We start from the raw sequence: 14731 nt of genomic DNA, 5'->3' as shown, positions 1-14731 counted from the left end.
ATTGCAACGGCTCGTATGGTTTATTCTCCTTTAATCTGTGCACTTGTCTCATTCACTCCTCAAGGTTGATGTTTTCTTCATATCACTGCCTTGTGCAGAATCTGTGCACATGTGAGGTTTACTGCTTGGTTATATTTGAGTCCAGTCCATGTGTTCAGTGGGAGGAATCAGGCTGACACTGTTTTACCATCACATGCCAAAATACAGACTCTGACCTTTGGTGTACATTTTCTCTGTGCAAGTTCTCTGACAGAGGGAGGTTTAACGCAGAGGAGTGATGATCTATTTTTCCTTTAAGAACCCCAGAGTCCTGATTCAAAAGCCATTTAGAGTACCAGTAATACTCTCACTCTACACCATGTTCCAGTGTTTTAATGTGGAGTCTCACCCAGTAGATCTAAAGCTTTTTGGCTTGTGGCCCTTTGAATCAAAGTCTCCTCACGACCCTAAGTGACGTTCACTTCTTAGATCTTTTCTTATTTGAAAAGCAGCTCAGAAAAAAAAAGACTGAGAGGCCTGCAGAGGTAAAACTATCCACTTTCAAAGATAAAGCTGGGAGAAGAGGCTGAAAAACAGACACGGTATGTGTTGTTTATAGGGGTGTAATGCTTCACAGAGATCATAGTTTGGTTTGAACCTCGGTTTTGGGGTCACCGTTCAGTACGGGTCAATAAAAAAGGCATTTCTATCAATATTTTGTTACGTGTAGTGTTATTTAGAACTACCAGTGATAGTTGGTGCAGCCAGTGAAATTTTAAACATGAGATAAGAGGAAACAAAAAAATATGCTTAATGAAAAGCAGAACAGAAAACAGCCTAATATCTCCTAATATCAGAGAAATATATTTATGATTCATGAAGTAACACTGTTTTTAATAAAAAGCCGCTGCAGTGGTCACTCTTGCAAATCCTGACTTGTGTTTGTCAGTGAAGAATCACAGACTGTTAATCTTTCTACTGTAAACACAGGAAGGGATGAAGTGACAGAGTGTGAGCAGAGCACTTAAAAACACATTTGTCATTGGTCTGCTACTTCTACCAGTCCGTTTAGTCTTTCATATGTATTAGTAGCAGTAATATCTTTGACTTTCTCTGCTTTTGCATCCAGAGGTTTTCAAAACAGGGCGGAGATGAGTAGAGGTAGAAAGGGGTCAGTGTATTTTCTGGCAGATAAATACCCTGGTTGAAACCAGGCTCAAAAATTGTGAGAAACTCTCTTTATTCCGTTTTGTTTGTTTGACAGAAAATGGAAAATATGGAAAAAGTAGCTGTTTTCTCTGGGTTTTTTTTTTTTATTTTGGTCACAAAAATGGAAAAACTCCTTTCAAAATGTTTTAATAGGGGTGAAATTTTTGTTTCTTTTATCTTTAAACTTTGTTGGGTTTTTTTTTTTGTTTTGTTTTGTTTTGTTTTTTTTTGTTTTTTTTTTAAAGAGAACCCAACATTGTCATGGGTGTCACAATTACAAACACAGTTTTTTCCATACAATCTGGAGTACACTTGTACTTTTCTTAATGTTGTTTATACATAATCCATTATAAATGGTTGTTTTATCAATCATGATTTTTGTTTTCTTAACTTAATGAAATGCTTGAGGAAAAGGACATCATGTGACCCATTGGGAAAGGTGAGCATTTCAAAATAAAAGCCCCCCATTTGCTCTATACAATGTATTGAAAGTAGTGTCAGTGGTAAAAGTACTGGTTATTTAATAGACTACATTAAAATAAGGATGAAAATGAATTTATATGAATAAATCAGCCTGTACTGCAAGAGGTATTTATCCATCTACACAGCAGGAGTCAGACTTTCAATTTAAGATTGTATTGTTTGGTTGACAGGTTTATTTATTAATGTGTGTGCACAATAAATAAGTATGCGTATAAATAAATGTATAATCAGAGCAAAACACAAACAAACATCAAACAAACAATCAGTTTAATAGGTAAATGTTGGCTTGGATGGCTTACCTTTTGACATGAAGACTCTAATTTTGAAACGCTCACCTCTCTGAATGGGTCACATGATTTCCTTTTCCCTAATTATTTCATAAAATGAAGAAAACAAAATACCGAAATGATGAACGAAAAAAATGGACCCGTTTTTTGAAATATGTTATATGTTATGGTACCATAAAAAATTAGGAAACAGCATGTTTTTCCAGGTTTTTTTTCCATTTTTGTCTAAAATGAAAAAAGGAAATAAATAAATAATGAGAAATTGAAGCGTTTTTCCATTTTTTTTCCATCTTGTCCAAAATGAAAAAAAGAAAAAAAAAAACAAGAAAATGGCTAGTTTTTCCTTTTTTTTCCCATATTCTGTCAAAAATAGAATAAGGAGTTTCTCATGATTTTTGAGTCTGGTTTCAAAGGATCTGCCAGAAAATACATTGACCAAAAAGGGCAGCGAGTCTCGCTGTGCTGCCACTCTTTGGAGCAGAAGACGAGAGCAAACTTTTCTTCTTTGTCGGTTCTGATATGCCAGCCACCTCCTCTTCTGCGTTAGTGGTTTAATAATGATTAGCAAACATTTCCAAGCATTACTGCCACCGAGGCTGGCGAGTAAACACTTGTCACTTTTCTTTTCTTCAATAGTTCAGACGTAAATGGGACTACGTGCACCGACTGTGACCCCTGAACTGAGATGGTTGGGATGAATACAAAAACCACAACACCCGTAGTAGTTTATATTTAGAATGTTTTCTCCTCACATCCTTTTCTGTTTGTTTTGCCAAACCAGATTTATCTTGGAGGATCCCCACACAATAGCTAGTGCCAGATTGTCTTTGGAACCAAAATAAAAACTGGCTGATACTTATCAGTGGCCTGGCAGGAAATATTAGTGAGAGGAATCTCTCTAAACTGTTAAACCTACACACTCATAGGCGTCGTGGTTGACCATCACAGCCAAACTGTGTTATTTGTAGAGTGGTATTTTTATTAAATCTCTAAATATTGTACTTTCATGAATATTTCACTAATGCTGTCACATTTTAAACCATCCAGAGATGATTTTAGCGTAACAGCTCAAGAGCAGAACACATGAAAGACTCTGTTTACACCAATCATACCTTTCAGTGTTAGGACTTTACGATGGGCAACATGCATTTTGCATCATCTAAATCCTGTTCTACAAAAACAACACTACAATTTCATTGCTGTTTACACAGACAGACTACCAATGTAAGTAATCCCTTTACAGTTTTCCGAGCACATTCAAAATTCATGTTTTTCTGTCGTCTTGTCTCATAGTGTCTGTTTTCAAAAAGAAGACTGAAAAAAAGCAGTCGAGCCGCCTGTCCAATCCTCAAATCCCTTTTTCATTTTAGATGAAAGTGTTAACTTTTAAGTTCTCTTTGAATTATTGATGCAGCCTTTTTATTCACTGATGTGTTAAAATGTGAGTGTTGTGTTTGGGCATCATGGGATTTTGGGTGTGAGCAGCAGGTGTAGAGGACGTACAGTACAGTACAAGTGCCTTGTGTCCTCACGGAGCCTCTGGGCCTAATGTGACCATGTGGAGCTTGGACATACGCCATGTGTATACTGTGAAGTTATTCTCCAGCTGTTGTCAGCTACACCTCCAGGACAGAGAGCGACTAATAAAGTGTTTCATACTCGCCTTGTGTTGACACTTCATTGGCTATAATGCAAGAGTGGTATTGGCAGGCTGTCACACATATAGAGGAAAACAGGGGGAGTCAGTCCAAATTATTCAAAGCCCAGAGGCCTGAGGGACAAATAACAGCCTCGCATTTTCACTGTATTGAAGTTAATCAGTTCCCATTCTGCAGGAAATTGTGTGTTTTCATGTTTTTTCTCTTCCTGGAACTGGTGAAGGGAAAGAGAGCCCTCAGACATATTCCAGCTAAAAAAAAATGCATGCTCTGTGCTTCACAGCGCTGCACCCCGACAAAAGGCCGTCATTTATCACAATTATGCCCGCGGCCCCATCAGCTTGAATCCTCTCTCCGTAATCCTTGAGTGTGCTGTCGTGTTGTCTGCCTTTTAGAGCTGAAAGAGAGACAAGTCTTGATGTGATGGGCTGTGCGTGTCATAAGTTCGTAGTAAAAATGTGTGATTTCTTTTTTTGACTGAACTGGCTCTCTGCTGGCAGCGGCTGTGAATGAACCCGCTGAGATTTAATGGTCCTATTAATTGAAATTGGGGTTATTTTTCAAAATGTGAGCACTTACTCCCACTGCTTTATGCTTGATTTACAGCCTATATTTAGAAGATGCATTAAGACTAATGTACACATTCAGGAACGGAAAAGAAATCCAGTTAAAGTTTCTGTGGGGAATTTCTCTGTGGTTCACAGAGCCTTTTAAGGAAAACCCACAGAGGGATAACCAGTGTAGTAGACGGCATCCAGCTCTCTCCCCTCTTTCTTTCATCTCCATCTCCCTGCTCGCTCTACATTTCAAACACACGCAGTCTGGATGCACTCCCTGTTGGATAACTTCTCATATTTCTATTATACTAAAAGCAGCGACTGCATAGGCAGCAGCCCCTGCAAATGACTGCCTCAAAGAATTTGTTACACCTGTTAAGCTCTAGAAACAATGCTCAGCATTTTCCCTCAGCTCCACCATCTCTCACAACCTGCTCCCAAAGAACAGAGCATGAGCCGCTCTCCTCTCTTCTTTCTTCTTATTCTGATGCTCTCTATTCTTCTTCTACAGTCGCTTGTGCTAATTTCACTCCAGTCTGTAATTATTCTCCTGAACCAAAGCTGCCACTTTCTTTTTTTTTGGTCTCCCGTTCCTTCTTTTATTTCTCTCGTTTGTTTAAATTTGCCCTGCAGCAGACAGGCGGCCTACCTCTCTGCACTTCCCCTGTCAAGGGTGGTTAGTCAGAGACGAGGGGGGAAAAAAAAACCAAGGAGGAGAGGCTGGCTAAGATTAAAAAGGCCGGGGCCACTGCCTAAAGCAGAGCGGCTGCCGACTGCCATTTATTTACCGTTTGCTCCACACGGTGTGAGCCTGATGGAGCACGGGAGCCCAGGGAGACAAACACATACAAACACGCCACCCCGACAACAATGACATCCCGAACAGTTGAAAAGAGGCACCTTTAGACAAACATATGGCTCTGTTTTGCTCGGTTGAGCATTCGGTTGCAGCCCATCTCACCTCATTACCCCCGACGCGGCTGCAGCTACAGTACGCCTCGGAGCTCACACCCACCTCGTCTGGCAGAAAGAGCCACATTTAACCGACAGATGTCTAAATCATTCATCATAGACCACCGCTTCTGGAGAGAACTTCAAAGTATAATCTATGAGAAAGAAATGATGCAAAAGACTGTCTCTAGTATCTCATTTTATGTCAGAGGAGTCTCAAATGAATACTAATACTTGTCTCAGATGTAGGGGTGACATTAGGCCAAAACTGAGATAAGAACTTATCTATTTACCTGATACTCTGATGAGAATGAGTAAAAGTAGGGTTCAAACGTTGACATTTTTTACGCTTATTTCTGTTAGCTTACTGAGGGAAAATTAATTGCAAACTAATCTGATAACAGCTGTGAACAGATTCTGGTTCCAGCTCCCCAAACAAAGAGATTGGCTGCTCTTCTCTATTTAATAATCTTGTATCTTCAATGATAGATGATGGATTTTTTATCAAAGCTGACTAAACTGATAAATATTGTCACTGACTGAGTCATAAGCTTTCAGCTGAAGAGCACCTTCATGGTAATTTAGAGCAGCACTGATGTTTTAGCTGGAATCAAGTTCATCATTTCCTCTACAGAAATAAGAACAGAACTACAATGCTGCAAAAACATCTGTTAACTTTGTTTGTCTGACTAGGGGTTGACTGATTATTGAGGCTTAGATTTAGCATTTGGCCAATCAGCATTTCACAGAAAAAGTTAATGCATTACTTCAGTTCCACTGCAATGTCTGTCTCCCCTTATGGCAGGGGTGTCCAAACACTTGCCGAGGACCGAATGTGGCCCGTGCCCATTTTGATTGCCCCCCCCCCCCAATTCTTTTGTATTGTATCAAATATGGCCCTAAAAGAGCATAAGGCTTGTGCTACACTGTATTGTTGTTAGTTTCAGCACAAGGCAGTGCTACCATGCTTATACTGTAAACAAACATTTTGACAAAGATTTATAGCCATTTTTCAAGACTAAATTGAGACAACACTATAAATAGTAAAAATATTGGCAATCAAAATAATAAAAATATCTTGAGTTATAATGCCCTAATGATCACAGCAACAAATAGCCGCACCAATGATGCTCCAGGGGCGGGGCCAGTGGTAGCCAGAGCTGAATAGGGCCCCCTGAAATCTGACTGGCTTCCACAAAATCCTTAAAAAGATTGGCCATTTGCCTTGGCAGCCATCTACTAGCCATTTAAGCATATCACTGGTTGTCTTGACCAACATTAGATTGGTTCCACTAACTTTAATATCGAGGTGAGATATATAAAAGTGGCCCCACCATCCTTATATATTTCTGTATGTGGCCCCCAATGGAAAAAGTTTGGACACCCCTTCCTTATGGCTTCATTTTTGATATCCAAAGGCTCAACAAGTGTCCTTTATACCAGTGGTTCCCAACTGGTTTAGAGTCAGGACCCACCACAGCCTCTTCAATGACAAATTGTGACCCAATCATTTAAATCATATCAAATGTCTTATTGAAAAATGGGTCACTTTGGATATGAAATGGAAAAAAAATAATGGAACAAAGAGATGAAGACAATTCCTTCAAAATACAAGCACATCATAGACGTTTTGACACTTATTTTGTTTCCAGGTGCACCACTAAGACCCACTGAAAATGGTTTCGCAACCCACTTTTGGGTCCCGACCCACCAGCTGAGAACCACCACAGTCCGATTGGCTAGATGTTGCATGATTTCTAGCCAATCAACACTTGAGCCTGCCAGCAGACAAGGCAGTGCCAGGCTGTTGTGGCTGTGTATGGTTCTTCCACACGCTACTGAGGCTCCTGTTTGTTTAAAGAAATAATTGTTTAATTACCAATATGTCTTGTTTCTTCAGACTTCAATCATCCAATCCACCAAACAAGAGTCAATTGCAGAATAGGCTGTTGACCCTGGCAGAGAAGATTTAGCAATGTTTTCGGGGCACCACCTACATACTCAGCTCTGCTGCTCATCCCACAAACACATGCTCCTTACAAATGTGGCACCATTTAAAAGGGAAATAAAAAGGCTTTCTAACAGTGTAAGATTTAATGCAAAGAAGTGTTGTTTAAACAAAGAAATTATCTACTAAACAGTTTCCTTACTTTTTGTTCTAAGTTTATATAGACACAAACCCAGTTACTAATATTCCATCTTACTAAATATACACAGGGTTAAACGGTGTCAAGCAAATATTAATGCTATGAAAATAAAGTCAGTAACTTCAAATTAAAACAACTTTTGTTTCTCAATTTTCAGTGTTTAGAATTAGAAAACAGCTTAACTATTCTATTGCTAATTCAAACAAGGTATACTTTATTTCACTGATCTTATACTTTTTTAGTTGTTTGTTGTTTGAACAAATATAAAGAGGTGCTGAGATCTTTTAACCTTGAATAGCAGATGGATACACCTGTTTCCGTGTTTCTCACTGGCAAATCCATCTTGCAAAGCTCCCGTCTGAACCATTTGGGCCCGGTTAGAAAGTGACAGGACCAATCAGCGACGAGGGGCAGTACTTTCTTTTTCACGTGTTTTGTTGCTCTGATTGGCCTGTAAAGATGTGACAGGCAGAACGTTCATCCAATCACCCTCCGAGTTTTTTCAAAGGCTCTGCCCTTTCCCAAACGCCATGTATGAGATGGATGTATGAAACAAATCCATCTGGTTAGAGATCGAGGTTAGAGATCTTTCAAATATCTAACAATAACATTACCCAAGTGCAGAAATATATCAAGTAGAGGAAAAATGGCCTTCATACCTCTGATATGTATTAAAATAGGATGATAAAGAAGCTTATACAGTAATGGAACTAGCGTGGTAAAAGACAAGTACCTGAAGACTTAACCTAAGTACTGCACTTTAATAATGAACTCAGCTTTTTTACTGCTCAAATAAAACGTTTAATCGGACTGCTGCTCTGATGTGTCACCTTGGGCTGTGGAAAAATTGTCACAGTTCACTTTTCCCTCAAATATTTATGTATATATTGTATATGTCCTTACATTTTATAGAAAATTATGACAAAATATTACTACAATGTCTATGCTGAGTGTAGGATTTCAAAAACAAATCCAGTAAAAAAGGTTTTAAAGGAGAATTACAAGAAATTTGTTCCAAATCACAGAAATATTTAAATAAAACGGGCGTTTAAGAAAAATGCTAGACTCCTAAAAACAATTTGCATGTAAAATAAATTCAACCGGGTCATGCATCCATAATTTAACTTGCTTGCAGCTGAAGTCTGTTTGGATAGGACACAGCCAGGAATACATTTTCAAAGGTGAAAAGCATGAATATGAACAAAGGCATGCAGAGAAAAACCACACCGCATTCTGGGTGAAGTGTGGAAACCACTGTTAGTTTGTGTGTTATCTCGTGTTGTCACATTTTAGACTCCACAAAAATGATCAACAATAGCATCTTTGTGAAAGGAAACAATGTTTTTGGGGGAGAATGCCTAAAAATACCACACACACCCACTGATGTGACATATCAGCACTCATGTCAGAGTGACGGCTTTTATAAGATGTGAGAGAGACAGAGCAGTGTTCAAAAATAAATGATTGTTGTTGTTCTGAGATTTATGTACGCCTAATAAACCTGCCATTAAAAATATGCCTTCTGTCAATCACATAAGAAGATTCAGCTATAAAAAACAGGTTTTTAATGAAGACATTTTAAGTTTAGAAAATCTTCTGTGATGCAGAACCGAGAAGGTAAAAATGTACATTTTTATATTTTTAAGTTTCAGTGCAACTACAAGCTGCAAAAGCGCCCAACAGAAAACTCAATGACCTTTAAAATTTGAGTGACAGAGAGAGTTAGTAAACTCTCTGCAGAGGGAACTCAAAAGTCTCCAGTGAAGCAAGGGGAGGGGAGATTTAGCAGAGCCTTAAATGTGATCAGTAAATATCTTAAAATCAATTATACATCTTACTGGTATACACTTCAGAGACGGTAAAATTGGGTTATTACATTCCCTTCGCTTGGCAGCAGTTAAAAATCCTGGCTGCTGTATTTTTGAGCAGGAATAGAAGATGGTGAAATGGGATGAGATTAAAGCATGGATCCCTCTCTTTGTTACTGGATAAAAATGTCTGGACGTTTCCCAACTGTGGAATCAGTACCGCATTACTCTCTGTATTATTCCTTCTAAAACTAAGTCACTGTCAAATGCAAGTATGATGGTTTTGGACTCTGTCCATGTGTCCACAAGAAAAAGAGTCCTAAATCTGTCTTTAGACTGTAGTAATATGAAAAAGGATTCTGGATTTTCAGGGGGATTGTTTTATGCTACAGCAGCAGGAACAAGTTAAGTAAATAACATCCCCTAATACTATAATCTAAGCCTAACTTAACCCTCAGACCGCTTTTTCAGATAAAACCCTATTTATATGGGATTTAGTAGCACTGTCCAAATCTTGACATTTCAGCACAAAGTATTTAATTCTATGTTTTGTGTTTAAAATGTGCTTTGTAACTGCCCTCTAAAAGCTGAAACCATCCATATGATTTTTAAAAACTTCGCCAGGCTGATGTGGGGCTAAGTGGCGTTTGTGTTGCTATCTGTCATCACCACAGAGCTCAACTGTTACTTTCTCCACCACTGTTAACTTCACTTGTAGCAGCTGACAGCCAAAATTGGCAGCTCAGAGACATTGCAGTGCCACTCTAGGATTGTGGGTAATGTAGTGCTTTTGTATGAGAATGAAAAATAAACCATGTTTTCCTTATATCATACAGACCTGTGTCTTCTAAAAGATCATATATCGTCTTTTCTCCATTTAACTGTTTTTTTTTCTTGTTAAAGGTCACATCAGCAAAATAAATTTTTTCAGGCTTTTCTAACAAAAAATTTGTGCTCCTGGCCTGTCCATAATCCCCTCAAGAATCAGAAAAATCCATTCCCTCCTCCCCTCTCTTTCTCCACTCTATTAGGTACAACTTGCTAGTACTGGGTTGGACCCTTTTTGCCTTCAGATCTTCCTTGATTCTTCGTGGCATAGTTTCAACAAGGTGTTGGAAACATCCTCAGAGATTTTGGTCCATATTGATATGATAGCATCATACAGTTGCTGCAGATTTGTCGGCTGCACATCTGTGATGAGAATGTCCTGTTCCTCCACATCCCAAAGGTGCTCTACTGGATTGAGATCTGGAACTGTGGAGGCCAGTGGAGTACAGTGAACTCATTGTCATGTTCTAGAAATCAGTCTGAGATAATCCTGCTGGAAGCAGCCATCAGAAGATGGGTACACCATGGTGATAAAGGGATAGACATGGTCAGCAACAACAATCAGGGAGGCTATGGCTTTTAAACAATGCTCAGTTGGTACTGGAGGGCTTAAAGTGTGCCGAGAAAATATTCCCCACACCATTACACTATCAGCAGCCTGAACCGTTGATACAAGGCAGGATGGATCCATGCTTTAATGTTGTTTACGTCAAATTCTGACCCCATCATCTGAATGGCGCAGCTAAAATTGAGACGCATCAGACCAGGCAACATTTTCCAAATCTTCTATTGTCCAGTTTTGGTGAACTAGTGCAAGTTGTAGCCTCAGTTTCCTGTTCTTAGCTGACAGGAGTGGCACCCAGTGTGCTACTCTGATGGTTTTCTGCATACCTTGGTTGTAACAAGTGGTTATTTGAGTTACTGTTGCCTATCATCTCAAACCAGTCTGCCCATTCTCCTCTGACATCAACAAGGCATTTTCATCCACACAACTGCCGCTCACTGGATATTTTCTCTTTTTCTGACCATTCTCTGTAAACCCGGGAGATGCTTGTACATGAAAATCCCAGATCAGCAGCAGTTTCTGAAACACTCAGACCAGCCTGTCTGGCACCAACAACCATGCTAAAATCCCCTTTCTTCTCCATTCTGATTCTCAGTTTGAGCTTCAGCAAGTCACCTTGACCACATCTACATGCCTAAATAGTTTGAGTTGCTGACATGTAACTTGCTGGTGAGCTGTTTGTGTTAACAAGCAATTGAACAGGTGTGCCTTACAAAGTGACCGGTGAGTGTCTATTGGCCATACATATTTCAAGTGTAAAACATGAATCTGCCTGAATGTACCTGTGAATTAGCACCTTCCCTCTTCTTTATTGTCACTGTTTCCTGGGTGTTTTATTATTTAATTGATAGTTTATACCTTTTTAATGAGAAAAATCACTTCCTGACCCCCTAGGGGAGTTCTCTTCTGCTGTGTGACATCATCTGCAAAGAACCTATTGTCTGCCACCAGCTGCTCACTCTGTTGCTCAAGTTTTCCTGGTAGCATGCAACCACAGACCCCCACCTCTGACCTGCATATTATTGTGACCCCACTTGACATTTTCAGGTCGAGCAGAGATGCACTGCTTAGTTCCATCCACCTCCATGGCTTGCTTCTTGTTTTGAATATAGAAAGAAGCCTTTCTGTCAAAAACTGCACACATGGCATGATGTTCAATGAGTCAAAGATACTTGAAAAAGCTGCACAAAAGCTCTGGGCATGAGATGGAAACTATCACTGAGATCTGTTCTAGACTAAAAGATTAAATAGACTGAAAACAACACCTGACAGTGAATAAATAGGAGGTAGTATTTCCAAACTACAGGCCAAATAATTTTGTTTAGAAGGGTTTAAAGTACCACAGAGAAAGTAAAAACAGAAGAAAGGAGAAATGTGTTTTAAAAAGCTTCATGTTTTGTATTCTGGAGCACTAAATCTAAGTCCAGTGTTGGCAAAGAGAACAGGTTTGCAGTGATGAACTGATTTTGTGTCATAGTTTATGTTGTGCAGCTGGTGACAGCAGGGTATATCATTCGAACACAACCATAAAGTATGACTCTGTTACTCCCTATGTCAGATAAGAGAAATGTTATTTTCACATCATTTAACTCCACTCTGACGTCCCAGCATTTACTTTCCTAGAAAGCATTAATCATGTGTTGCTCTTTTCTGCCTGTTTCCCCCCACTTTTTCATTCCTCTTTGGGTGTCGTCATTAAGCCACGGAGATGGATTAACTGGGAGAATTGATCTTGTTTCCAGGCGTGCAACAACATCCAAGGTTGATGAGCATCGTCCATTAAAGGGACTAACTGGATCTCATTTGTATGTACAGAACAAGCCGTATGGCTGCTTTCATTTAATCTCACAAAGGACGATCAAACTTAAATGGGTGAATGACCATTAAAGCATGAACAGATTGTGCCTTTATGATGTCAAATGAAATATAAATTTAACAAGAGCGACGTAAAACAATACACCTGTGTGATGAGGAAACAAGGTCGAGGTAAATGAGCGCAGAATTAGCTTTGAACCACTCAGTTACAGCGGGATGATTTTATTTACAGCAAAGACTAATTCAGCCTTAGCTATTTTTATCCACTCTATACCACCTTTTTGTTTTTGTTCAGTACTCGGAGGACGGCTGCTGACTTATTCTATAACTGTAACAGCCAACACGAGCCCGTTTCTGCTTGGTATTGGCATCTATGGTGAAAAGTAGTAGCTGTGTATCCCTGAGCCATAAAAATAGAGAAACAACTCAAGCTGTCTCCGTGGAGCGATTGAAGCAGCAGAGAAGTAAACAAGAATTTAAGACAAAAGCTTCCCTGGTTCAATCCCATTTCATCAAGTGGTTTGTAAAGAGTGAGGTTAATGTAAGTGGACAGCTGCGGAGGATGGAGGTGTCTGTGTTTTTGGCTCAGAAACTGTGAGAAAATAGTTGCATACGGAGGCAGACTTTGACATCCACCTGCACAATGGAGCTGTGTGCGAGCAGAATAAGAATGGGAATATGAATGAGTGCTATGAGTGGAGACTGAGGCGGAGGTGGAGGTGCACGCAGGGGTGAATGAGAAGGGAGAGTCAACGATGTGATTGGCGAAGAGAAAATAGGAAACTATCAGGCTGTCTGGTGGATAATGAGTGCTATGTGCAAAAGGTCAGCTGGTAAAAAGAAGCCCTGCTCCCACAATTAGGTTAATATGTCTGATTAGTGCGAGCGGGCAGATGGAACAAGACGTGAAATAAGAAGTCATATTACCTGTCCCAGGATGGGGCCAAGAGGAGGGCCAGGGGCTGCCTGTCCTGACCTCACTATAGCACGGATTACATTGCTGGCATCTACGTTCTTCACAGCCTTCGCCGCCTTAGAGATCTTTGACATCCTGCTCTGTGTGGAAATCCTCAAATCTGCCTCCGAGTCAACTGAGAATCCATCCACTGAAAACACAGTAGAAAAACAAATTAGTGTTTCAAGAAAAACACAACGGCAACAAATCACTTACACGCCAGGCTCATTAAAACATCATACACTCAAATCAATACCGATACCCTCAGGTGTAAACTCGTGCAAGTTCCATTCTGCAACGGGCGAGTAATTAAAAAAATCTTTGCCTTCGATCGGCTCAGCGAGAGCCACTTATCCTGAAGGTGTTTGCAGTGTGGATCAGCAGCAGCCGGGTGAGATACTCGTCATGTTGAGGATCCTGGGAACTGGCAGCTTTTTAAAGTTCCCTCTGAAAAAATCATGAAGTGCATGCCAAAACACCTCCGCCGTCTCACCTCTGTTGTGGATGTGTCACCGCTGAACTCCCCCGAGCTGCAGCACGCCGTCTTCTTTCTCAGCAGAGGTTAAGAGTCAAGGTCGAAAAGAGGGTGATAGCAAAGCTAAATCCGGAGGGGGGGCTTCCATATCTGAACGCAAAGAGGGGTCAGCTTTTTCACTGCACCTTAGAAAGCTTTTGCAGAATTAAGGAGTCAATTAGTGGAGTGTGGAGAATAGCCTGAACTTGTGGCCTTTCTCTGGAGAGAGGGAACACATAAAAGCAGGCCTATAATCCTCAGCTGGAGTAAAAGTGATACCGACACAGATGTGAGGGGGAAAAAAAGGGCGAAAAAAGATCAATGGCTGGAGCCAAGGGACATATACAAGTTTTAAGGTTGAGCCTTGATTCAAGGGAACCCTGCATTCAATAAAAATAAGTACTGCAGGGGAGAAAGGAGGTCCAGCAATGATTCATTGTAGGCAACAGAGGGTATCCAATTAGATCAACAAAAGAGACAATACCAAAAAGATATATGGGACCTCCTGCTGCTTCAGAGCAACAAAGCGGGAGAAAGTGCTTCCAAGAAAAGTTGTGATTCTATCTAGGCGGCTGATTATCCAGCAGCCGTTAAAGTGCAACCACCATGAGGCAATATTTGTAAGGGCATTAAGGTGATACGCATTCTGCAGAGACCCCAAATACAATCCATTTAGTTTGAATTCCCTCAATAAGCTTCTTTGCAATGTAACTCGCACACACTGCTACTTTTCAGAGGTCAATTTCACGCTACCCACTTAATGTGTTCAGCTACTCCATTGAAGAAGAATTGTGTTGCACTTCAGATCAATTTTGGAGCCAGTTAGAAAATGCAGAAACCGGGGCGTATTAAAGGTGAAGTTAGAAAAGCTCACTTCTGTTATCAAACAGCCTCAGAGAGACTCATGAATCCTTAACGGGAAAGCTATGAGAAAAGAACTAAAGCAGCAGTTTTAGAGGGGAATAGCGCTCCAAA

At 40.1% G+C, this 14731-nt stretch overlaps 1 protein-coding gene across 2 annotated transcripts in view; it reads right to left on the bottom strand.

The window, feature by feature from the left end:
* The window catches only part of mrpl11 (mitochondrial ribosomal protein L11), an 84162-nt gene that overhangs the window by 47835 nt on the left and 21596 nt on the right, over window positions 1-14731 (bottom strand). For both annotated transcript variants that reach the window (XM_041797766.1, XM_041797767.1), the window contains one exon: window positions 13215-13393. In XM_041797766.1, the coding sequence (XP_041653700.1) occupies window positions 13215-13337 (123 nt within the window). In that variant the 5' untranslated portion in view covers window positions 13338-13393. The remainder of the gene's footprint in view (window positions 1-13214; window positions 13394-14731) is intronic.

This window comes from Cheilinus undulatus, linkage group 10 (assembly GCF_018320785.1).
Source record: "Cheilinus undulatus linkage group 10, ASM1832078v1, whole genome shotgun sequence".
NCBI classification, from domain to species: Eukaryota; Metazoa; Chordata; class Actinopteri; order Labriformes; family Labridae; genus Cheilinus; species Cheilinus undulatus.
The sequence above is the reverse complement of the archived record's forward strand: the minus strand, read 5'-3'. Positions and strand labels throughout refer to the sequence as shown.